At 49.0% G+C, this 26118-nt stretch overlaps 1 protein-coding gene across 1 annotated transcript; it reads left to right on the top strand.

Moving 5' to 3' along the window:
• Positions 1-356: 356 nt before the first annotated feature.
• LOC113240794 (cytokine receptor-like factor 2) lies at positions 357-21404 on the top strand. The gene is made up of 8 exons (XM_026478213.3): positions 357-438; positions 9487-9589; positions 11120-11283; positions 12717-12850; positions 15207-15369; positions 16290-16395; positions 18870-18954; positions 21129-21404. The coding sequence occupies exons 1-8, from the start codon at positions 357-359 to the stop codon at positions 21402-21404; spliced, it is 1113 nt and encodes a 370-aa protein (XP_026333998.3).
• Positions 21405-26118: the final 4714 nt, after the last annotated feature.

Raw genomic sequence — 26118 nt, 5'->3', positions numbered from 1 at the left:
CTTGGCTGGAGTCAGATGGGAGGGGGTGTCCAGTGTCCTCACCTCTGGATGACCCACCACGCAGACCATCCACACCGTGGCTGCAGGACCTCGCTTTGTCCACGAAGTTCCTGACCAGCCAGAATGCCTTCCAGCCCAGCTCCTCATCGTCAGTGTGTAGGCAAAAGTGAGCTTGCTTTTTTGTCATGGTTGGTTTTTTTTTTTTAAACGAGAGTCATCGTTTTAAGTAAAGATTGACTCTGTTTCCCGTTGTCATTTCCTTGTTTCTGTTCCACTCTTTAAAACCAGGGTAAGCTCTGTACATGAGCCATGACGGCACGGCCCTTCTGCTCACCCTGTCGTGTGTCTGTGCAACCATGTGGACGGCGTGTCTGCCCTGGGCGCCTGCAGCCCTCTTCCTGCTGGCCGACGTGATCGTTTCCGAGGACTCGACACCGGGTAAGCGATGTCAGTAGATGTGCCCACTTGTGTGGATAAAATGTTCTTTATTTCAACCTTCCTTCTTTCCTTCCTTCCTTCCTTCTTTCCTTCCTTCCTTCCTTCCTTCCTTCCTTCCTTCTTACGTTTCTGTGTTTCTCTGTTTCTCTTTTGCAACTGTAATATTTTTCATTTGCTCTTTTGTAACAGTAACAAAGAGTTAGCTCAGATTTCCAAGTCTCTGCAAACCTGAGCTCGCCTGTTCGCACAGGGCTTGTGATGGTTCGAGTTTGAATGCATTCGGTTCAAATGCATGAAAAATAAATGAGTGAACACAGGAGCCCAGCGTCTGCTGCGTTGAGATCCTGGGTGGTTTCACTCTCGTTTGTCCCATGCAAGAGCTCAAAGGTGTTTTGTTTAAGTGACTATGGATCTGTCCATGACGAGCTCGTGTCCCCTCCGGGAAAGGTGAGGGCGTCGGTCCCCTCCTTCCGCCCCAGCAGTAGGCTTCAGAGCCGTCATCTGTGGGGTCATCCTTGAAGCCCATGGTGGTGCCTCCTGGAAGTGATCCCAAGTTCCCACCTTGCTGTGTGTTCTCGGAGCCTGTTCCCGGGTTTTTTTCTTTCCAGAACATGACTGCCAGGCTGCATGGTCCTGGGATATACTTTGCTAACACGAGCCCCGCGAGAGAAGGCAGATGGGAACATGGGAGAGACTCAGCTGCAGCCGGGATGGTGGGGCAGGTCTCGCACCCCACGAGGAGGTCTGATTGGATTTCCCAGCGTGAGGGTGGCTCGGAGGGGAGCCGGGGATGGAGGCTCAGGGACTTCCCGTCAGTGAAGTGTCCCCTCACGTCACTGCACGTTCACCCTTGTGTTTCTGAGCTGGCTTCTTGCCTACGGGGTTTGCAAGGCTCCGTAGACCCCCACCCCATTTGCTAGAGTCTCATGATGGCGCATCGGGGTTCCAGCAGACACCCCCAGGAGTCTGGGGGAGTGCATGTGGGGGTCTCCCCAGGCGGGGGCCACACTGGCTGTAACCTGATTGATTCCCAAACTCCGTGCCACACCCATCAGCCCCTTGTCACAGGCTGAGAGCACAGCGTCCACGTGCCAGCCATCCAGGTGGACCCATGATGGATTGCACCTGTGTTGTACCTCCCGGGGACCCTGGTGATTTCCTGACATCCCTGTCTCCCTCCCTGACACCCCAGACTTGGAGATATATGCAGAAAAGCACGGTGTAGACCAGTTCTGGGTTCTGACCTGTGAGCAGATGCGTGGATGGACCATGCACACACAGAGGTGCCCAACACACTCGAAGCCTTTCTAGTACCTTGTTCGGTTTTATTTTATTTTTTCTATGTGTCTAAATTCAAGGAGCCAACGTAGAGCATTCTAGTAACTTCTTAGAAAACACCAGGCCTTGTTCAGTTTGTGAACTGTGTCTGTGGTTTGCTTGCTTTTTCTTTCAATGGTGGTGTCTGCTGTTAATTGGCCTATGCTCCCCCCACACTCAGCAGACACTGGGTTAGAGTGGGAGGCAAGGAGGGGAGTGCAAGGCGAAGGTTATCTGACCTTCCTGGTGCCCCTGAATGCATTCCTGTGGGGCACATCTCCAGGTCCGTGGTCTGGGGGGCTGGGCGGCTGCAGAAGGTTTCCCTGTGCACCTGCCTCCTTCCGCGACAGGAGGGACACAGACACGGCATCAGGCTGCCTCTGCTCCAAGGAGGTGGGAGGACCCTGGCTTTCATCCCCGCCTGCCATGTTGCTGAGTCTGCACGAGCCTCAGAGGGAGTCCTGAGTCCAAGTCCTCCACAAACACAAAGAGGCCCAGACACATCCGGGACCGCTGTGAACACACGTCTACCTGCGTTTGCACACCAAGCATGGGGTATCTCAGGAGCATGGGTGCTTGCGACTGCCATCCCTATATCCTACATGTCATGCACCCTCCTGTTGTGGGTTCAGCCGGGACCCCTCCGATCTTCAAGTCCGACCCCCTGGAACCTCCCCACGGGAACTTATTTGGAAATAGGGTCTTCGTGGATGTGCGCACAGCCAGTTGTCAGCAGCGGCCCCGTCATGGGGGGGGAGAGATCTCTAAGCAGGGAGGTGTGTCTGTGTAATGCAGATGTGGGAACCCGGGTCCCAGCCGGAGTGGAGAACCAGAGGAAGAAGGGGAGCCCGAACGGGGTCGGGTGGCCGGGAAGGACGTGACCGACAGGCATGAGCTGGATTCCAGACGGGTCCAGGTGGGGATGGGCCAGGAGGGTGACACCCCACCGTGTCGCTGTCTTTGCATTTGAGTGGATCAGCATGTCAGCTGCATAGTAAAGAGAGAAGGAAAGAGGGAGAGAGAGAGACAGTCTCAAGGACACAATTAGTCATGCTCCTCTTTCCAGAATTATTGCACGGCTTCACCGGACGTCACTCTGCTACCCGGGGACCCTGTCGGCATGGGGCAGGGCTCGGCGATGGTGTAGTTTCGGCCAACTTCCTTCGAGCAGACAAGTCCCCTGGGAGGCGCGGGCACGGGGCTTCCCATCCCGTCAAGCACCTGCCTGTCTTTGGGGATCTTACTTCGCCCCTTCTCGAGCTCAGTGCCCTGGCATTTAGGACAGACAGGAATGATTCAGACCCTCTCACCTGACTCACGCCGCGGGTCCCTGTCGCCTTTATTCTTGTCTCCATGTTCTTGACCTCGAGTGTGCAACCCCCAGAGAAATGGGAAGTGACCGAGGATTTTACACAACGCTGTCTAGCTTGGGCATTCCGTGGTTTCCCCCCGCCCCACGCAACCCGCTGCTTTGATCGGACCTTGCGTACCAACCCCAGAAATACCCAACACTATTTGGGTGCACAGTCCCCTGGTGACAGCCAAAGTCCCAGTAGCAAATTTGTGTGGGTCATAAATCATCTTTTCTGTCTGTCTCCGTGTGTAGTTAACGGAGATGTGGGTCTTGCGGCTGGGAAGGAAATTGTTGGTGCTTCAATCATGCAGCTGCAGGGGGAAGACCCCCTGTGTGCCGATGCGCTGGGCTCCAGATTTTGTGCAGGTCTGGGAGGGTTACGGAATCAAAGGCAACTTTAGGAAACATCTGCTGGGTCCTTGACATTGGGGAGCTGCTGGTGACAACAGGTTCCCATTGCAAGACCTTTGTGGCGGGAGGGGGGAACCCTGCTGATTTATCAGTGTTGGCGGAAAAGATCTCCGTCAAGGGAGAGAATCCACACCAGCCAGGGCAGGGCAAGAAGGTGAAACACGACATTTCGTTGTCGTTGTTTTTTGTGTCTTTTATTCATTAGTTTTTTTGTAAGCAGCTATATTGGGAAATAATTCATCCATTTAAGGCATTCAATGCTTTTTACTAGATTCGGAGAGCTATGCAACGAGTTTTAGAACATTTCCATCATCCCCACAGCAAACGCGATCCCCGCGAGTCCTGCCCTCCCCCCTCCCGATCCGTCCCCAGCCCCCGACAACCGCTAACCTGCTTTCTGTGTCTGTGAATTTCCCTCTTCTGCACGTTTCCTATCCATGGTGTCATCCCAGTACGTGGCCGTTTGTCTGCGGCGTCCGCCCCTCGGCCGCGTGTTCTCATACTTGAGCCACGTTCTAGGACAAGTGGGTTCTTTATTTCTTCTCGTGGCTGAATGACACGCCGTCCTGTGGATGGACCACGGCGTGTCTGTCCAAAGACACGGCTTTTTAGAATCTGGAGCAGGGGCGCCAGGGTGGCTCACCCCGTTGAGCATCGCACTCTCGCTGACGGCTCAGGTCGTGATCTGAGGGTTCCAAGTCTACACCGTGAGCAATGACTTTAAGAAATATGGTAAAATTACGTGGTCAGATACAATTTTTTTTTCTCAAAATTAAGTTGCTTATTCTTTTTAAAAAGTGATGGTAGATACAATTTTTTGTAAAATTAAGTTGCTTATTGTTTTTAAAAAAATCATGATAAACTATAGAATGTTCCATCTTAATCTTTCGTAAGTGTGTAGGTCAGTGTGACATTAAGTACATTCACAGGGTTGGGCAACCATCCCTACCACCCGTTTCTAGAACCTTCTCATCTTCCCCAACTGAAACTCTGTCCCCATGAAACGCTGACTCCCATACCCTCCCCATCCCCTGGTCCCACCATGTAGTGCCTGTGGGGCTTTTCGCAAAAGTGGGGATTTTGAATACAAGTGAACTATTGATGAAGTCTGGTAATCAGTGTCCCGAGGATCTTTCTCTGCCTCCTTCTCTCTCCATACAGACCACTTCTATTACTAGGGCTGCCTGCGTTATGGGTTCTCTGGTACAATTTGCAGTTTTATGTCTTTGCCTCTCGACACGACCAAATAAATTCATCTTATCTCGTAAAATCAGCACGTGCTTTCTGAGCAACAACTGTGGGGAAGAGCAGTTCTCGTGTCCCTGCGTTCCTTTTGGTTAAAGAGTTGACATGCAAAGATGGGGCCCCTGAGATCCCAAGAATGAGATGGCTTTGCTTAGGAGAAACAGTGCCACCAAGATTACTAATAACAGATAGACCCGCAGCCTGGGAGCTAGGCCTGTTCCTGGAGAGATGCGGGTGCACCTGACCCTGTTGGGGAAATTTAACAAGAAACAAAATCGTTTGCTAACCCAGAAGTCTCATCCGAAGGTGGAAGAGCGAGAAAAACCACTGTATTATTAAATCAGCATTTAACCAGAATGCAATACTCATCGCGCATAATGCACCAAAGAGATCTGCAAAGACAAGAGATCTGCAAACACAGAAACCTTATTTTTAGAGCTCGTGGACACCACCCACCACAGGCATATTCTGGGGATTCACAATAACCAGTCCTCCAGTGGGAGACCCCTCAGCGCCGTTTGTCGCACGGAGTTCTCCCCAATTTCACCGGGTAATTGGAGTGACGGTCAGTGTCAGCTGATTGGTTTTATCCAATGGAAAAATCAACTCCTATCTTTACGACAAGACATTGTTTTATAACTTGGAGCCAGACTTACCCTCACACAGAGGTTGGGACCTGGAACATCACATTCCTTGGTATTTGCATTTCAGAGAGTTGGCTTCGGGGTCTGAGAAAGATATTCCTGGGTCCTAAATCTGGGGAAATAGATTATTAACTTTTAAAAGGATTGGGATGCATGTCAAAGAGATGGAGGAAGATCTTAGAAGTTTCCTCAAGTAAATTCTCCAAGAAAGGGAGGGGAAACATCTCTTCCTTTTTTATTTTATTTTATTTTATTTTATTTTATTTATGATTTTATTTATTTTCTTAATGATTTATTTATTTTAGAGAGAGAAAGCATGACCTGGAGGGGCAGAGGGGGAGGCAGAGAGAATCTCAAGCAGACTCTGTGCTCAATGTGGAGTTGACATGGGGCTCGATCTCATGACCCTGAGATCACGCCCTAGCCAAAATCAAGAGTCAGACGCTTAACCGACTGCTCCACACAGGCAACCCTTATTTTATTTTTTTAAAAGGTATTTTATTAATTTTTTAAAGTAATCTCAAGACCCAGTGTGCGGTCAGACTCACCACCCCAGGGTCAAGAGTCCCATACCATAGACTGAGCCAGGCAGGCACCCTTTTTATTTTTAACAGGAAGAAGTAAGTCTTTTATTTTTTAAAATATTTTTTACTGATTTATTTGAGAGAGAGAGGGAGTGAGAGAGTGAGAGCACGAGTGGGGGAAGAGGGGCAGAGGGAGAAGCAGGCTCCCTGATGAGTTGGGAGCCCAACTATGGGCTCCATCCTAGGACCTTGAGATCATGACCTCAGCGGAAGACAGACGCACAACCAACTGAGCCACCCAGATCCCCAGATGTTTTATTTTTAAATTTCGATTTGCCCTTACAAGGTACAGGGCAGGGCAGGGGTGAGGACCAAATGCGTAAGCAAAAGTTCCCTTTCTATTTTGCAAACCGCACCCAAGTCTTTACGAATGGCTTGCTAATCTTGGCCCTCCTTTCACGCCCGACTGAAGAATTCACTTCAAGAGAAATACTGTGCTACATGAAAACATTTTGTAGGATCAGCGGGACACCTTCCATGCTTTCCTTCGTCTCAGAGAAGTCTTGCCCACACCTCAGTGGCGAGAACCCCAAAACCGAGAACCCCCAGGTCCCTCACCTAGACTCGAGAGGAATGTCCGAATCCATTCTGAGCAGTTAGCAAAGACGCAACAGAAACATGGTGACTTCCTTTTCTCTCCCCTTTTCAAGTCTGACCAAGGTGCCTCTTGTCCCTGCAGCTGACTCAGCATGTGGGGGAGGAAGTGAAGCACAAGAACATTTCTCCTTTCCTGCTGGTGCCCTGGGGTGTCTGGCTTTATCCATTAGACATTTTCCACAGACAGAGGTCCAAAGATCTAACATAATGTTTGCTGAGGACTGAGCTGTACCCTTCCCTCCCTTTCAGAGCCTGGAAGGTACTCACCAAAGAGTTCCTCTTCTGAAGGTCAGGGATTCCCAGAAGCGAGGACGTCCTTCCCGACATCTCTTTTCTCTATTTCTGGAACCAGTGGGTCGAGGTTGAGATCATCTATTTTGTGATCAGTTCCGTCAGGAACAATGGTCAGCACAGAACAGAAGTATTCCGTACACCTTGGGCATTAGAAAGTCTTCCTTAAAAGCTCAAAGAACATTTATATCCTTCAATCTACCTTTTTTTTTTCTTAAAGATTTTATTTATTTATTTGACAGAGATAGCCAGCAAGAGAGGGAACACAAGCAGGGGGAGCGGGAGAGGAAGAAGCAGGCTCATAGCAGAGGAGCCTGATGTGGGGCTCGATCCCATAACGCCGGGATCACGCCCTGAGCCGAAGGCAGGTGCTTAACCGCTGTGCCACCCAGGCGCCCCTTCCATCTACCTTTTATTTTCAGAAGTTGGGATAGAGCCTCAGTCCCATTATGTTTTTTTTTTTTTAAGATTATATTTATTTATTTGAGAAAGAGAGAGAGAGAGAGGAGAGGAGCAGACGGATAGGAAGAAGCAGACTCCACGTTGAGCACAGAGGCTGACGTGGGACTCGATCTCATAACCCCAAGGTCACAACCTGAGCTGAAACCAAGAGCTCGATGCTCAACCGACTGAGCCACCCAGGCGCCCCACCAGAGTCCCATAATGGGATTATTCACAAAGAGTTCCACTTCTCTATTTGCTGCCAATTGAGCACACCTTTCCTGAATGTTTTTCTATGTGTTGAGCACAGGGCTGGGCATGATGGGTGACATGGGGGCATCAACCAGATTGGAAAAAGAAGAGACTAAACATAGCTGAGAACAGCACAGAGAGGACTCGTTGGGGTCTCAACGAATGGCAGTCAGATTGCCAAAATGCAGGAAACTGAGAGACAAAATATGCACATGGACAATGGCCAAAAAATCTAGGAAAACAGAACTCTGATTCACAACGTGTGGCAACCTGACCAGGAAACCTGCCCCTCCAGTTAATACCTGACAACTTCCCTAATTTTCATCCCACCTTTCAACTCTGAACCAACCACGAAAAACCAATTATGGTTTTTTCATCTAACCAATCCCGCCGGACACCCTGCTGCCAGTGAACCACCCACAGCTCCCCCTGTGCCAACAGCCCCCATCAGGACAAATCTGAGCCTCCTCCCACCCCCTCATTCCCCCATCCCACTATGGTGCTCTCTCACTCCTCTGTCTGCCTTTGAGTCTCAGCCAAATGCAAGCGATGGTCCTCAACTCCCGGGTACAGCAAGCTTTGGATAAATGTCTTCTGCTTGTGTTCATTTGGGTGGCCTTTGTTCATTTTCACAGTGTTGATAGTCATTGGCCAATTGCATGAAAATATTGGTTGGAGGTCTTGAGAAATATGTAAGGGCAATACAAGATTGGATTTGGATTGCTGAGAGGCCATGATGAGAGAGCGTGGTTAATTCCAGACCATGAAGTGGGATGTAACCCCATGAATGTTCAGCAGGCCAAACCATCCAGCCCAGAGACCCCACAGGAGAGCTGAGCAAACAGAGCTAAGGCCAGGACCTGTATTTACCTCCTGTTTAATGGGTTGGGGGGCTGAACCCAGCACTGAATGTGGAGTGTGAGTTCCTGACCTGGGGACTTCCAGACTCTCCTTCTCAGCATTTGTGGACATGTATCTGTTCACCTTCCTTTCACCCACAGCCTGCTGAGTGCTAGAAATATGTCCAGTGATCCATCCATCCATCCATCCATCAATCCATCATCTATCTATCCATCATCTATCTATCTACCTACCTACCTATCCATCTATGTCTATTATCTATCTATCTATCTATCTCTCTCTCTCTCTCTCTCTCTCTCTCTCATCTATCTATCTATCTATCTATCTATCTATCTATCTATCATCTATCTATCTATCATCTATCAATCATCTATCTACCTATCCTGATACCTCCACTTCTAACCCAACACCACTGGGTTCATTCTAGCCTTCCATATTCCCAAAATTGTTACTCCCTTCTTGACAGTTGGAAACTTGCCTCTTGTTACCCACAGCATCACAGCATAGTTGCTCAATCCTACAATACACTCATCAACTACTTTCACAATGACTAACCGAGACATCTGTGAAAATCAAAAGTACCCAAGCCCCGGTCACTTGAAAAGCAAAGACCAGAGGACTCATTTGTCTGTGAGCTTTTTTCAACTTGTCATATGTGGTGTTCTGAGTGAGACAGTGAGCTTGGTGGATGGGGGACAGTATCTAATGCTCCCCCCATGTGTCCACAAAAGTTGATGTCATCAGACACACAGCCGATACTCAATAGCTGCTCGTCATACCAATTAATGGTCATTATCTCTTGCAAACATAAGAAGAAAAGCAGCTGTAATCTTGCTGCTGACTTATGCTTCTGTCCTGAGCAAACGTTATATATCCTCCAGGTCTTACTGACATAATCAACGCCTGGCTTGTTTTCTGAACATCTTGATTTCCTCTGTCCCTTTAAAGCATTCAATTATTCTTATGACAGAAGTGCTGATGTCCTTTGACAAATTTCCAACCGTTTTCAGCATTGCCTCAAAAGGTCCTCTATTTCTCTCTTTTTACCCAGAGGCAGCATTGCACCCTCAGATCATCAACTTTAATTTTGAAGTTGTGCAGGTTACGTGGAACGCAAGCAAATACCCTGGGACAAACTTGACTTTCCTCTACAAGTAAGTGCCCCGAAGACGGGAACACCATGCGCTGGGCTCTGAGACACTGGCAGTTGGGAGGGCCAGACAGTGAAGCTGTGAAGAATCAGAACATGCAAGTGTGACTGTGTGTATTCTGTTAGTCCTGGGCCCTCACCACAACCGCAACCACAGATCCCCAAACCTCCTAACCAAGTGATGACTGAGTCACACTCAAAACCACCTAGATTCTTACCAGGACATCCAGAAGGTATTTTTTCATCCAGAACCATTTGCAACATCTCAACCGATACCTCGAACCAGAGCCCTGTTCCCTCGAAACATGTTATGCAGCCATGGCAAAGGTTAACCTTCTGAGACTTTTCACGCCACCTTACCAGCAGCCACCTTCCAAAAATGGGTCTCCTTATGATGGCCTTTTTTTTTGGTCTTACACACTCGAAGACATGAGTATAAATGTGGGAGGAAAGGATTCCCCATTAATTTAGTCTCAATTCTGTGAATGGGAGATGTGTGATGTGTGATTGAGTCTTTGCAGTTTGATAACATATGAGACAAATGGGAAAGTGTACCCAAGGGGGACATTTCCAGGTGAACTGGCTGGGAAAATAAGCCTAAAAAAAAGTGCTGCATTTTCTAGGCGGTCACACAGGTAAGTCACTTCAGCATCAAGTCACCGCTTGGATTTGAGGACTTAAGGACGGAGCCTAAATGGGTCTTAAATGGGCACCATGTTTTTTCTTAATATTGTAGGAAGCTTCAGGGAGATCTCCAATCTTGGTATATCCTTATCAAAGTGCCTCCTCAAATCCGGGGCCTGGTTATTCTGCAAGTCAAACTGTACTTGTATTCGTTTTCTGGGGTTCCTGCAACAAATACTGAGCAGCTTGGAACAACAGAAATACATCCTCCCCCAGCTCTGGACACCAGAAGTCTGAGATCCAGGCGGGGCAGGGCTGTTGAGATCCAGGCGGGGCAGGACCACTGAGATCCAGGCGGGGCAGAGCTGTGCTCCCTCCAGAGGCTCCAGGGGAGGGTCCTTCCTCCTTCTTCCAGCTTCTGGGCTCCCGGCGTCCCTGGACTGGTGGCCACATCCCTCCCATCTCTGCCTCTGTCCTCACGTGGCTTCTCCTCTGTGTCTGTGTCTTGCATTGTGTGTCTTATACGGACAGTGTCATTGGATTTAGGACCCACTGTAACGCAAGATGCTGTTATCTCGGTATCTTTCTTTTAATCGTATCTGTCCAGACTGTATTTCCAAATAAGGTCCCATTCACACACTCCAGGGATTAATACATGAACATGCCTTTTGGAAAGCCACCATTCAACCCATTACAGGGGACATTCAAGGAGCTTAACCTTTAGAGAGAGGGGATACTTTTCTGTTTGGACAGTTCTTGCTGTACTTGTAAGAAAGGGTGCTTGAAGCGAGTGAAAGGGGTCCCCAGTCTGAGTCCATGGCAGACATGTGGAGCAAAGGAGTGGCTAGTAGATGTGTGAAGATGTTCTTTTCAAAGACTATGGCTGAGTGGTTCTCTTTTTGAACCACAGATTAAGCAGTGATGAGACCAGTAGCCAATGCTCCAACTATATTCTTCAGCAAAGTCACACTGCTGGATGCTTCCTGGAGGCAAAAAAGGATGAAATTCTGTGCTTTTCCATCACAAATGGAACACATCTCCTTCTCACCAAGTGCCAGTGGATCAGCGCGTACTGTAAGTACCAAAATGAACTCATCGCCAAGTGCTCCTTTCCTACTCCAACTTAGAAGAGACTGGTCTTCTAGAAAATCCATCTTGAACACACTGGGCAAAGATGTGGCATGGCACTCTGCCCTCCAACAGAGAGAGAGAGAAAAGCACCCTCTTACACTCCAAACCACCCCATTGGTTTTTCTTAGGAGTGTTCAAGGTTGGCTGTCTATCCAGGGTTAAAAAAATACCATTCAAATAAAATGAGCACAAACCAGATGGTTTGAAACAACATAAATTAATCATCTCCCAGCTCTGGAGACCAGAGTCTGAGATCCAGGCAGGGCGGGACCCCTGAGATCCAGGCAGGGCAGGGCTGCTCCCTCCAGAGGCTCCAGGGAGAGTCCTTCCTGCCTCTTCCAGCTTCTGGGGTTCCAGGCATCCCTGGTCTCGTGGCCGTGTCCCTCCTGTCTCTGCATCCATTTTCACGTGGCTTCTCCCCTGTGTCTGTGTCTCTCCTCTTCTGTCTAAGGACACTTGTTCTTGGATTTAGGGCCACCCTAATCCACAATGATCTCATCCTATCTTGATTATATCTACAAAGACCTTTTTCCCTAATAAAGCTACATTCACGGGACGAGAGATGAGGACTTGAACATACTTGTTGGTGGACACCATTTAACTCACAAAAGTGTTCACTTTCTAGAAGGGAGTCCCATGTGACATTTCCCATGTTCTGTCTTCCTTTTAGTTTGCTGGGGCTACTGCAATGAATTACTACAAAATGCGTGGCTTAAAACAAGAGAAATTTGCCCTCCCACAGTTAAGAAGACCCCAGGCATCTGAAATCAAGGTGTGGGCAGGGCTGGTTCCTTCTGGAGGTCTGGGGGATGATCTGTTCCGTGCCTCTCTCTTGGCTTCTGGTGGCTGCTAGCAACTCTTGGTGTTCCTTAGCTTGGAGAAGCGTCAGCGCCGTCTATACTTCTATCTTCACATGTCCTTCTCCGTTCATGTGCCTGTGTTTCCTTTTATGAGGACACCAATGATATAAGATCAGAATCCACCCTACTCCAGTAAAACCCATCTTTTCTTAATAATTATACCTGTAATGATCCCAGATGCAGTAATACTCTGAGATATGGGGGCTAGGACTTCAACATATATCTTTCTTTAGGGGGACAGTACTCATCCCATAACAGATACATAGAAATTTTTCACACAACCTTGAAGAGTTCCTTTCACGACACACATGCAGGTCCTTGGAGCTCTGGTTAAAACCCTTGCTGTAGGTGTAATAAGGACCAATATCCCCCCACCCCAATCTAATAAAGTATTGATGGAAGGATTCCTGCAGGCAGAAGAATATGAGTCTACGCAAGCTGACCACTATAATTTTAGACACGTGGAATCTTTACCTTTGTAGAGGTGGTGATCATTTTGTTGTCTCTCCGTCTTAGTGAAACCCAGCTCCCCGAAAGACTTGAACTTCCAGTGGCATCAGGAAGCCATCACGGTGACCTGCTCTGATCTGCCCTACAAGCGTCTCCTCTATGAAATCCAGTACAAGAGTATGTTTGACACTGAGTGGCAGGTGAGCGGGATGGCATCTTCTTCTCAGGGCAAGTGTAAGCGAGAATCCCCAGGTGGTAACTGAGAGAAACATGGAGAGACACAGAGACAGATGTTGACATTTATTTTAAGGAATTGCTTATGGGATTATAGGGACAGGCAAGTCTCAGGAGGGCAGCAGGCTGGAAACCCAGACAGGTTTCCATTATGGTCTTGAGACTTCTCTGGGAAACTCCATTCTGTCCTGTCAAGGCCTTTAATGGATGGAGTAAGGCTCACCCACATTATAGACTGAGCTAAAGTTGGCTGACTAAAACCATTAATCATAAAAATAACTTTACAGTAACACCTAGGCTGGCACATGATTAAAAAACTGGACACCAAATCTGGCCAAGTTGACAAATAAAATCCACCATCATCACACCCTGTACCATACACCCCTCTTTGTATGCCTTTTGAACACATGAGAACCCTTTCTGGTTCTGAGTATATGGGCAATCTATGGAATGAGTTAAAATTGTGTGAATATCAATGACCCAGGGGCTCACAGTTGTCTTCCAATAATCAAATGACCACCGTATGAACAAGGGATTAACTTCCTTGCAAAAGCAGAACCAATGGGCAAAATCTGCAGAGAGCAGATGGCATCACCCAAATCATGTACAGTGAGGTGCCCATTCCTGGAGGTGCCCAAGGAAAGTCTGAAGTTGGCTTGAAGGGGCTCTCCTAAAGAGTAGAGTCTAGCACGGCAAAAGTGCTTAAGCTACCTGGACTATGAGCTCCCTGCCAATCCCAGGATTCAGTGTTCCCACAATTCTGCAAGTACACCTGTGTCCATCGAGCTCTGCACACTTGGATAATGAGGTCAATCAGAAGCACCATATCGCACGGCACCATCCAAAGAGTAGGGGAAGCTAAAGCCGGGTGCGTATAACTCAACATCTCGGCCCAGGACAGTCGATATCTGCCATGTGTACAGGTGTTAGGAGGGACTTCCTTTAACATTCATTCAAGATGTACTAATTAAGTGTCTACTATGTCCCAAGCATAGAGGACATAATAATGGCACGTAACTAGGGCAACCTGGGGATGGAAGTGATAACACATGAAAGGCATTGAGTACGTTCCCTCTTACTATGGGTACTCTTACTACTCTTACCACTAGGCTCCCACCTACTACTCACTCTTATTACTCTTATTATTATTATGTTCACTAGCGTCTGGACCAGGTACATCTGTGGAGATAGCAAGGAGATCTGTCATCAGATGGGAATCCCAAGATGTACATTGTGTAGGAGGAGGCAAACCATAAGTGTATGCGTTACCTATGTGACATGCCCCCAAATCTGGGAATAGCGCAATAAAATGCAGCAATAGGGATAAAAATGAGAATAGCATTGTAAGCCTCTTGTATGTAACCGAAGCGGGGATGGGGGACCTTTCAGAAAAGAGAAAAAGCTGACCTATTGCTGGGTCTAGTACAATGCATCACTGAAATGAAATTTGATGAAACTCATCAAAGTAATACAAATTAAAGCAATAGGTGGGTACCGGAGTTCACCTAAGGGGAGCATGCTAATAATAAAAGGTGTTATTGGTCAAGGAGGTTGAGCATTAACAAACTTTAAGAATTTATCAATTGTCCTAGTTCTGATCTATTCGGTCCCTTTTTAGAAATTGATCCTAAGGAAAGAATTCAAAATGTGTATGAGGTTTTATACACAGAGACATCTATTGAATCATCATCTAAAATAAACACAGAGCATTGGAGGCCTATATGCCATACAATAGGAAGATAATAAAATAAATGATGGTACATTTGTACGATAAAATATTTAGGAGTCACATGTTAGTGCTTTAGTGATAAAAGATATTTTTAGATATAAAAGATATTTAGTGATAAAAGCAATGTGTACAGTAAACCATTGCATTCTAGGAATACTCCTGGAAGGAAAGAAAGAATACCAAGTTGTTAACAGTGATGATATCATGGAGCTCAAATAAAGAAAGTTTTTATGTTTTTTTGTTGTGTGTTTGTATGTGTGTATGTTTTCTAAACTTTCCAAAGTAAGCTTGAATTACTTTTGTATTCATACAAAAAAAAAATTACTTTTTTTTTTTTTTTTTTAAGGAGTAAGTTTTCACTAAGTAATTCTTAAAAGCATCTGTGGTAGTATCTGTTACAAAGGATTGTTTCTTCTCGGAGGGGCGTGTAGAGATTGTTGCTGCGTGTTTTTGCTGTTTTTTTGTGCTAGGCAGACAGAGGAAGTGCAACAAGAGTGTGAATGCTGAAAAGTAGGAATCTTATGTGACTCCCTAGTACAAAGATAAAGAGTTTAGGTCACGTCACTGATCACTGTGTTTGCTTTTTTCTTCAGTCCAAGGAGGGAGAAACCTGCAATATTACGACAGATGGCTTGGATGCTGAGAAATGTTATTTCTTTCGGGCCAGAGTGAAGACAATGGAGTCCAGCTACGGCCCTGACACATACCCAAGTGACTGGTCAGAGGTGACACACCAGCAGAGGGGACAGCTGAGAGGTAATGCTTGCCACACAGCAGCACCACGCCTGCACATGGGCCAGCACCCTGCCTTTTGGGGGAGAGAGGATTAGGGGCACCTAAAAATGAATGACCTCACCTCCTCCTTCAGAGATCAATTTGAAAGCAATTGTTTCTCTCTCCAGGCTGCCTACCTTGTTGGGCTAATTTTCATTTTCATTTTTATTAACAGCAGCAATGATAATAAGGACTATTTATGAATGTTGTTACAGTGATACAGGCATAGATTATAGATATACAAATAGATGATAGATGACATAGATACACAGATAATGATAGATAGGTAAATAAATGATAGTTGATAGATAAACAGATAAATATAAATGGATGGATGAGTGGATGGATGGATAGATACATAGATAAATATGATGGATGGGTGGGTGAGTGGATAGATGGCTAGGTGATAGATAGATAGATAGATAGATAGATAGATAGATAGATATGATGGACGGATAGATAGACAGACTGATAGATATAGATGGACAGATAGAATAATGGATGGTTGAATGGATGGATGAATAGATAGATATGGATGGATGGACAGATAGTTGGATAGATAGATGATGGATGGATGGATGGATGGATGGTTGCATAGATGGATAGATAGATAGATAGATAGATAGACACACAGACAGACAGATGATAGCCAAAAACAAGCCTCAGTGTCCTCAAACACCCTTGGCAACACAAGTACCTGAGAGCAGTGTGTTGAGTCTACCTACCCACCTCCTGCAGTGATGTGTGCCTGTCCAGAGACACCATCTCTCTTTCCAGGTTACTTCCCACCAAAATCAAAATTTGCTCCGACATTACCATTGATAAAGGAAGACAAATGGGGAGCTGGAGACTGATTGACTGTCATCTTGAAAACTGACAGGACTCATTCTTTTTTGCTTTAGATTCGTGCCAGGAGAAAAAGCTTTTCCCGAAGTTCATTTTAATTTCTGGCACGGTTGCCTTGCTGACCGTGTTCTTTCTTCTTCTGTCTTTATGGAAAGTATGGAGGTAAGGATGACTCTCGCCAGTCTTGTCATTCACACGGGAGAGAGAGCTTTGCTTTCCATATGTCCACAAAGTAAAGAGAAAGAGAATCACCTGATAGGTCTATAGAGGGGAGCATCACGTCCCCCACAATACACACTTTGCCAACAGTGTCTTACAAGAAAATTGAGGGAAATAATGCCAAAAATGCAAGGATACCTGGGGCTTTCATTGAGAAATACTCTCATAGAGACAGTAGCATTTATGAGGGTGAACTCCTACCAGGGGGTTAGCTTGCTTCAAACACAGACCCCGCTGAGCTGTGTCCGTGTACCGTGTTAGAGTGACAGGTGCTTAAAACACCTTTCAAATATTATTGAGGCTTATCAAACTGATTCGTTGGGTGAAGTGAGTTGTACGTAGAAGCTTGTCTGTTTTTTAAATCCCGTGACAGATATATCAACACAGTATTGTCTGAGACCACAGACAGCATCTCCAAAATATTCTATTAAATAGTTTTCTTTGCTAACCTTCCTTACAACAACGTAACCACCGCGATTTCCATATTTACGTGAACCGACTTGCGTTGTGCCCAGGCGTCTGGCTGTCAATGACATGTGAGAGTACCGATGCCCAGGGTAGTGGGTACCATCTTTGCTTCTTAGCATGAGGTTTCCGTAGCGACAGCAGGAACGATGGAGCTCCATCCTGGAGCACTGAGGCTGGGTTTGCGCTAGGGTGAGCTGGACAACTCCAAAGGGTCCCCTTGGAGTGCGATACAGCATAGAGGTGCCTCACTTAATTCTCGCACGTTGCCCATGACCTTTCCAGTTTCACCTCCTCTCTTTCACCAGCTCGAATAGATGCCAGCCAAACGCTGCTCTGCTAGGGAGGAGATGAGGCAATCAGATAAGAGAGTCTACCGGTCACAGGCGTGGTGTTTTACAGAGCTGAAACCACCCCCAAGGGAAACTGAGGGGCACGATTCTTGGAAAACACTAACACTTGCCCTTGTCTTCAAGGGAAGCCCTATGAGCAATGAGGGTTGGAAAGTCAGCTATATTGGAATTGGTGTCCTAGGGCGGCCGTAACAAAGGAGCAAAGATGGGGAGGCTCAAACCACAGGCATTTATCCTCTCCCAGTAATGGAGCCTGGGAGGCTGAGATCCAGGCGTGGGCAGGGTTGATTTCCCCGGAGGCCTCTGTCCTTGGTGTGTAGACGCTGTCTTCTGCCTGTGTCCCCTCTGTCTGTGAGCACATGCATCCCTGTAATCGCTCTCTCTTTTTATAAAGACAACAGTCCTATCGGATTAGGAGTTTAGTAGATTAGAACCTCTTAAGTTCAGGGGCGCCTGGGTGGCTCAGTCGTTAGACGTCTGCCTTCGGCTCAGGGCCTGATCCTGGAGTTCTGGGATCGGGCCCCATGTCGGGCTCCTACGCTGGTAGCCTGCTTCTCCCACTCCCCCTGCTTGTGTTCTCACTCTCGCTGGCTGTCTCTCTCTCTCTGTCAAATAAATAAATAAAAATCTTAAAAAAAAAAAAAAAGAACCTCTTAAGTTCAGTACCCGGGGGTCTATGAATTAAAGTGACTGAAGACAGACTAACAGGAGAAAAGGCACATGTTTCTTTATTGATGTTATAATTTTATGTGCAGGGAGGAGTCACAGACAGGAAGGGAAAACCCAAAGAGGTAGTTAGTCTCGGAGCTTATATACCACTTTAACAAAGGGTAATGACCATGGAGAAGTGGGTAGGCAGAGGAAAAGGGGTTCTGAAGCTCCAGGGGGGTAAATTCTGAGAAGGTGACTAGGAAATGTATAGACAAAACTAACAGTAGAGAAAGGTTGTCTGTGTGGAAAGATCTCAGTGATAAAATTTGTTCTCCTCTTCCTGGTAATCGAGCGGGGAGGGGGGCGCCTTTACAAATGGAAATTTCCATTGCAAAATGGGAAACAGATGCCTTGTTTTTAGGCAGGTGGGGAAGAACAGAGAGCTCCTTCTTCGTGTCCTCTATCTTAATAGCCATCAGCCTCAAATAATCAATGGTCCAAGGGGCATATTTTGGGGCAGCGTATTCTAATCATCATCAGACCGCTCCCTGAAGACTCACGTAACCTTCCTTATTACCACTGGAAAAACCCATTCTCCAAACACAAGTCTCAGGGAGGGTTAGGACTTCAACCTAGGAATTTTGTGGGGCCACTGCATTAAAGAAACAGAAGTAACAGTCCGTATGTGACACGCATCCGTATTGTGCATAAAGGTTTTCTGTCCCTGTAACCCCATACTTTCTCAGTGGGAGGTGTCAGGTGGCTGCTGGGAACACGGTGCCTGGGCAGTTGGGGGGGGGGGCTCATGCCTTGACATTGAAGGCACAGTTCTGTCCAGGTGCTACATCCCCGAGGGGGGACTGTGTCCCCATCCTCAGCCCCTTGAAAGTCCACAGCCCTGCTCGGCGTTGCCAGCCCACCTGACCAGACTCTCCATGTCCATTTCAGAGTTAAGAAGCTCCTCATGCCCACCGTGCCCGATCCCAAATTCACCTTCCCTGGGCTCTTTGAATCCCACCAGGGTAACTTCCAGGTAAATGCCGTCCTCCCGTGTACGTTCAACAGTATTTCTTTGTCACTCTAATATCTCCCCGCGCACCGTGTTTCAAACCGACATTTATTCCGGCTTCCTCCTTACGTGCCCGTGAGCCTCTTCTGAACCGAGAACCACAGCTTTCTTTGTTTTCTCCTGGGGGGAGAGACAAGGTGCAGAGATGGTTGCAAAGCGCGGCTTCTCTTTAAGTCGGCCCCAGAGAGCTGTGCCCTCATGGGATTTTCCAGCCCAATCGCCTTTTCATCTCACCAGGAAGTTGTGTTCTTAATGTGTTCCCCCTGCACAGCTGAAAACAGACCCGAAACTTCCGCTTTTAAACGGCTGATACTCCTTATTTCATTCACTTGATAAATGCTTTCGGAGGGCTGACTGTGAGTTGCTGGGAATTAGGGAGAGGGGACTAGCCCCCACTCCCAGGAGCTCAGCAGATGGTGGCGTGGATTTTACGGGACAAGGCATCAGAAGTTTCCTGGTGCTGCCACTAATCAGAGCCTTGAAACAACAGAAATTAATCACCTCCCACCTCTAGAGACCAGTCTGAGATCCAGGCGGGGCAGGGTTGCTGAGATCCAGACAGGCAGGGTCTCTGAGATCCAGGCGGGGCGGGACCCCTGAGATCCAGGCGGGGCAGAGCCGTGCTCCCTCCAGAGGCTCCAGGGGAGGGTCCTTCCTCCTCTTCCAGCTTCTGGGGCTCCAGGCATCCCTGGGCTGGTGGCCACGTCCCTCCCATCTCTGCCTCCGTCCTCACGTGGCTTCTCCTCTGTGTCTGTGTGTCTCCTCTTCTGTCTCTTACAAGGATCCCTGTCATTGGATTTAGGGCCTCCCTGATCCAGGGTGAGCTCATCTCGGATCCTTCATTAGTCACATCTGCAAAGTTCCTATTTCCAAATAAGTATACATTTGTAGGTTCTGGGGGTTAGGATGGACATATCTTTATTTTGGGAAGGGTGTGTACCAGTCCACCTTCCACAGGAGCAAGTTTAATTTCAAAACTACTTAGACGTAGGGGAGAAAAGAAAAAAAAAAAAAAAAAACCAGGGGAAAAATTTTTCCCCTACTCTCTTAGTTTCCATGTTCAGGGCCTGCAAATCGAAACGATGAAAAAGACAGATTAACAGAAGAAAAAGCGTATTTCATACTCACACGAGGGTGGAGGAGGGTTTGCAAAAAAAAGTGAAAATCCCAAAGAGGTGGTTAGACCCAGGGGCACTTGTGCCATTTTAACAAAGCGTGACAAAGCCTGGAGAAGTGACAGGGCAGAGGAAAAGGGAGGGTTGGGCCTCCGGGTGGCAGGTGCGATGTGGGAAGGTGGCTACAATGATCCGTAAAGCTTGTGGAGTGAGGTTTGTTACGCAGACCGAAGCCCTCTGGGGCGGCCAGGGCTGTCTCTGCAGTTGTAAGGACACCTTCACAAACGGAAATCTTTAGTGAAGGGAAACTTATGCCCAGGGTTTTGTGCAGAAAGGGGGGAGGCAGAGAGCTCCTCCCACGGTTCTTCTTTTTTAATCGCCTTCCGCTCAAAATAATCTTTGGCCAAAGTGCCTTATGGTGCTGTGTGTGGCGGGGAGGGTCCTGACCCTTTTCTAGGAGAGGGGAGAGAATAAGAACAGAGTTTTCAGGACAGAAAAAATGAAGAAGGAGACGGGGAGGCTGGGCAGGAGAGAGCAGACCCCGAGCAGGAGCAAGGACACTCCCCCTGTTGGCACAGAGTCCCGTGGAGTCCCCTGTCCCAGGTGCATCTCCCGCTGGCATCGCGAATATCCCGGGGTGGGGGGGGGGCTTGTTAGAATTGCAGCTTCCGGAGCCCACTTGGACCCACTGAGTAATAACCCCGCCCACAAGACTCCAGGCGACTTGCAAACACAACCGAGCTTGAGAAGCTCCACCGCAGAAGGCGTATTCCTTGCGCTAACACGTGTAGATGGCCATGGAGGTTTTGCAAAAAGGCTTCGAGGCCGATAATAAAAGGCAGGTCTAAAAAGCACCATGGGGTTCGTGCAAAGATGCCAGACACGACCACAAGCGTTTTCTCTTCCCCTGGGATTGGCGTGCCCGCCAGAGGGAGGCCGCCTGGGTCCCAGGGATGCTTGGCCAGGGGGCACCCGCCACGAGGCATTTCCTTGGGTTTACGATGCAATGTCTCATCCCCACAGGAGTGGATCAAAGACACGCAGAACGTGGCCCACGTGAATAAGCTGGAGGCTGCGGAGCAGGAGTGCATCCCGGAAGACGCCCTAGTTGTCCACCTGGTCAAGAACGAAGCCGAGACGGCCATCGTGACGACCAGCCCTTTGTGCCCACAGACAGAGGAGGAAGAGGTCTCCGGGGACCCCAGTCAGCTCCCTTTCCGGCCCATGCACGGCGGCGAGATGGTCTCTCTTGGGGGTTTTACGTTTGTGATGAGTGACAACTCATACATAACGTTATGAGGGGGCGCAAACTCAAAGCCAACATTGGGGTCTATGTGGACGTTATGGGATGGAGGGGGAGCATCTCGGGGATTCAACACCATGGTAAAGAGAACACCAAGGATGCCGGTGTCTGGGGGGGGGGTCACTGAAGACCCCACATGCCGAACCAATGCACACCCTCAGTTAGCTGTCGTGCCACGGACGTTGGTATTCAAGGGCTTGAAGGCAGATTCACTGTAGATGGGATACAGTGTGTTGGAGTGTTTCTTGCTTTCAGCTCCCATCTCCTCGTTGCTGCTGTTTTCCCATAAATCATAAGGAACGATGACCGGGGTGCCCTGAAACCATCTTCCTCCGTGCATGTCACCCGCATCCTGCCCTGACATCATTTGCATTCGCAAGCGGTTTCTCTGCTCTTTCGTTAGGAGGCACACTACCCAGCAAACAGAGCTCGCTGCTCCCGGGTGGGAAAGGAATCCTTTCCTTTACAGATGCCAACCAGCCACCCAGCTCTTGCTCTGCGACAGAAAAACACCCACTTTTCAACCACCGGGGGCGCTGTCTTCACGAGACTCCGTTCTTCTTGGCATCCACACTGGTGGCATTTACCCCAGAGACAGCGAATGTTAGAATGTCGTGCGCGGTCACCCAAAGCATTTTTCCCTTGAGTGCATGTCACGTTTTATTTTGTGGATGGGAATAAAGAGACAAAAAGAAGAATGGGTGTAAGACTTTTACTAAGACATAAGTGGGTTGTTGGTGTTCGTGTAGACAGAGGAGAACACTACCAGCTTTATCCCCTTGGGCTTCAAGTACGGGATGTTCCTAGATTCTCGAGATCATGGTTCTCCGGGCTGGCACTGGTGTACCTTCCCCGTCTCTGCGGCCGGCTGCAATGAATAAATTTGGAGCCCGTGTGTGTGTGTGTGTGTGTGTGTGTGTGTGTGTGTGTGTTGGGGAAATAGAACTTCAAAACACTTCTCCCCTTCCCAGAAAGCCCTCCACGGAGGTGGGTTTGCAGTTTGGAGCCAGGTGCCAGCCAGTCAGGCCTTCCCCTCCTGCATTAGGGCGGCCATAAGAAATACCCCACACGGGAGAGACTTAAACAATAGGTATTCATCTCTCGGTCTGGGGACTCAAAGCCCGAGATCCAGGTGGGGCAGAGAAGGTGATTGTCAGAGATCCAGGTGGGGCCGAGGCCAGTTCCTCTTAACTCATCTCTCCTTGGGTGTACACCCTGTCTTCTCCCTGTGTCCTCATGTGCTTGTCTCTCTCTGTGTGTCTGTGTCCTTGTGCTCTGTTCTTAAAAGGACCCAAGTCCTATGGGATCACAGCCCACCCTACTGACCTCATTTCACCTTACTTACCTCTTTGAAGACCCAGTCTCCAAATAAAGCCTCATTCTAAGGTCCTGGGTTAAAGCCTCAACATACGGATTTTAGGAGGATGCAATTGAACCCATAACAGCTCCCATTTAATCACAATAAGAGGTGAAGTTGAGGAACGCAAACCGTGCACCACGAGGGGGACCCACGGGTGAGGTGCCAGGGAGCCTGTGCACCCACATGCACCCTCTGTTTCCCATTCCAATAATTACCACCATTTTGCACCGGAGAGATGCCCCCAAGATCTGGCGCAGCCAAAGCAAGAAACCCAAGAGGTGTGTCTCTGTCACCAGCAGGACGGTCTTGGACAAGGAGGTGCGTTACTTGCTTATTCATTAAAAGCATTCTGCTCATCCTCCGGGGGAGAGCTTCCCCGGGACGCCACGTGTAGCACCTGTTCACATGGATTTAGTACCTGCTCAGGTGCGAAGGGGGTACGCGGAAACACAGACCAGAGGAGGGGACCCGGGCATTTTCCAGTGATGCTGAGAACTGGTTTTATCACACAGGAAAGCAGGTTGTACGCCTGCCTGGAAACCTCCCCTGTGTTTCACAGGCTGGCAATGCCCTAGCACACATGGGCCTGGAATTCGGGGGCTCTCAGCCATCTACATTCAAGTGTCAGTCTGGCGTGCAGTGGTCCCGGGACCGCGGGTGGGTAGAGCTGGGTGCAAACACCACTTCCAAGCAGGTGTGACTCCAGCCCTCACAGTACTTACTCTATTAGGGAAAATGAGCTTTATGCAAGTAATTCTGCACCGTGCAATGCTGGGCAGAGGGTGTGGGGGGTGGCGTCTGCCATGGAGGACAAGCCTGGCTTCTGGGTTGGGAGGGCCCCCCCCCCCTTCAAAGGAACACGAGTGTAGAAGAGAATACGGGCTTTCTGCACATGAGTGCTGGGTCTGCACGCACACGTACACGCACAGGCTCACAAAGATGTGTGGTCAAGCACTCATGGCTTGGTCGATATCGAGAGCCTCCAGGCTCCAGACAAAGACTCCAGCTCATCCCTGCTCCCCACCAGCCCCTCCATGTTATAGCAAAGCCCTGCTCCAGTTCCCGGACTCAGTTCTGCCCTGTTCACAGGTGTACATGGTGCTAAGCGCCCCCATACAGTAAGCTGTGTGGTTTCAGTGACACGTGTTAAAAAAAAAAAAAGAGAGAGAGAGAGAGAATGGGATAGTAATTAAAGGGATAAAAGCAGATTTTGTTCACGGACGTTGCAACAGAGGATAGGAAACCTTGGTAGAGACCCAGCTCAGCTCTGAATACAGCATGGGCAAGTGGGGTTCAAAGCCAAGGAGCAGGTGCATGCATGGATGGACAGTTATCAGGAGGAGCATGAGGGATTGGGGGGTGGGGGGATTCTGGCTAAACTGATCTCAGGATTCCATCCAAAAGCAGACCAGGATAATCAGGTGTTACCCGGGGGTGGAGGGCAGTGAGGAACCCATCCAGATATCCAGGTGGCCAGATATTGACAGGACTAGATATCCAGGTGAGCAGATATCCAGGAGACCAGGTATGCAGGTAACCAGGTATTGAGGGTGGTGGAAGGTGAGGAACCCCATCAGACATCCAGTGGACCAAGTATGCAGGTGATCTGGTATCCAGGTGACCAGATATTAAGGATGCTGGAAGATGAGGAACCCAACCAGACATACAGGTGACCAGATATTGAGGTGAGCAGATCTGCAGGTGAGCAGATATTGAAGTGACCAGATGGAGAGGGTGGTAGGGGATGAGGAAACCTATTGGATCTCCAGGTGAGCAGATATCCATCCAGGTGAGCAGATCTCCATCCAGGTGACCAGATCTCCAGGTGGCCAGGTATCCAGGTGAACAGATATCCAGGTGAGCAGATATCTATCCAGGTGAACAGATCTCCAGGTGAGCAGATCTCCAGGTGGCCAGGTATCCCAGGTAAGTAGATCTCCAGGTGAGCAGATATCCATCCAGGTGAGTAGATCTCCAGGTGGCCAGATATCAAGGTGAGCAGATCTCCATTCAGGTTGTCAGGTATCCAGGTGGCCAGGTATCCAGGTGACCGGATATTGAGAGTCTCATTAAATTGATGGAGGAGGGTTCTTGGTAAAACCAGGTAATGCAGGGATGAACCTAGAAGCCCAAACGTCAGGCCTCACTGAGAAAGAGCTTCAGGGAGGCTGCTGGAGTCTGGTGGGGGAGACAATCTGTAGAGTGCTATCTCCGTCTTTGGGAATGCCTTGCATGGGTTCCCTGTGGCCACAGTAACAAACCACCCCAGACAGGTGGCTCAGACAGTGGCTGCCACAGAGGCCTGGGGAGCTGAGGAAGGGTCCTCCCGGGCAGCCCCCAGAGCTGGGAGGGCATCCGTTTCTGCTGCCCAAGCCCTGGTTTGTGGGCATCCGTGTTTGGGGGGCGCTCACCAGGCCCCACTCAGGACTGGCACTGAGGCTTGAATATTAATTCTCGTAGTGCTGACCTCCCTCTGGGCCTGGACTTTTCCCAGCGACATCTGTCTAGCGTCAGGTGTGCCTTGCAGGTGCACATCGCCCCAGGAGACCCTGTGTACTGCCCTTTAGTGGGCTCTGGTTTGGGGGGAACTTGCCTCTTTTCCACCACAAGTTGTCCATGGGGGCTGCGGAGCCCAGCGTCGTGGAGAGAACCAGGCTTCGGGCGTTGGGACCTTCACTGTAGTGTCCAGCTTCACCCACACGCCACCCAACTAACTCCCCAGGTGAGCTCTGCCACTGGGTGTCCCGGGGACAAACCGTGGACTCTCCCTTCAGCGGGAACCCCTGCAACCCCCGAAACGCCTCCCCAAACCCAGAATTTATACACCGTCGCTGGGTCCCAAAGACAAGCGTTGGGAAGAGGGACCCCCCACCTGCACCCCAAGCCCTCAGGTTTGCACGCATCATACATGCTTATGCACCCCCGCAGCTCTCTCCGCGTGTGGTTCGAGGTGTGTGGGGCGGGCCTGACCTGGGGTCTCGTGTGCGGCCTGAGAACTGGTAGCACAAACGGGCGGATGTTCTAAAGAACTGTCATGAGTCACAGATGCTATCTGTCCCCTTTGTCTGCATCCCGTTCCCCACTCCGGGGGCCCACCCCTCCCCGAGCTATCCCGCCCCCACACGGTGCTTATCGTAATCCATGGCATCGAGGACAGTGGAAACTTGACGATGGCCCCCCACCCCGGCTGCAAAGCTGTGCACCCTGTGTTCCCCCCCGGGGCCACTTGAAAAGGAAGAGGGGACCCTCCCACGGGCACGTTGAAGGTGGAAGGAGAGACTCTGCTCTCCAGCCAGGGCTGCCCCTCTGTCCACCTGCCTGGAGAATGGCCAGAGCTTTAAGGAATGTGA

The sequence above is a fragment of the Ursus arctos genome, chromosome X, assembly GCF_023065955.2.
Source record: "Ursus arctos isolate Adak ecotype North America chromosome X, UrsArc2.0, whole genome shotgun sequence".
NCBI classification, from domain to species: domain Eukaryota; kingdom Metazoa; phylum Chordata; class Mammalia; order Carnivora; family Ursidae; genus Ursus; species Ursus arctos.
This window is presented reverse-complemented; position numbering and strand designations above follow the sequence as displayed.

Excerpts from the sequence above, each read along its gene's own strand:
- LOC113240794 (XM_026478213.3), top strand. The coding sequence starts at position 357 with ATGTGGACGGCGTGTCTGCCCTGGGCGCCTGCAGCCCTCTTCCTGCTG. Across the intron at positions 16,396-18,869 it reads TCTTTATGGAAAGTATGGAG|AGTTAAGAAGCTCCTCATGC; the intron begins GTAAGGATGACT and ends TGTCCATTTCAG. Across the intron at positions 18,955-21,128 it reads CCCACCAGGGTAACTTCCAG|GAGTGGATCAAAGACACGCA; the intron begins GTAAATGCCGTC and ends TCATCCCCACAG.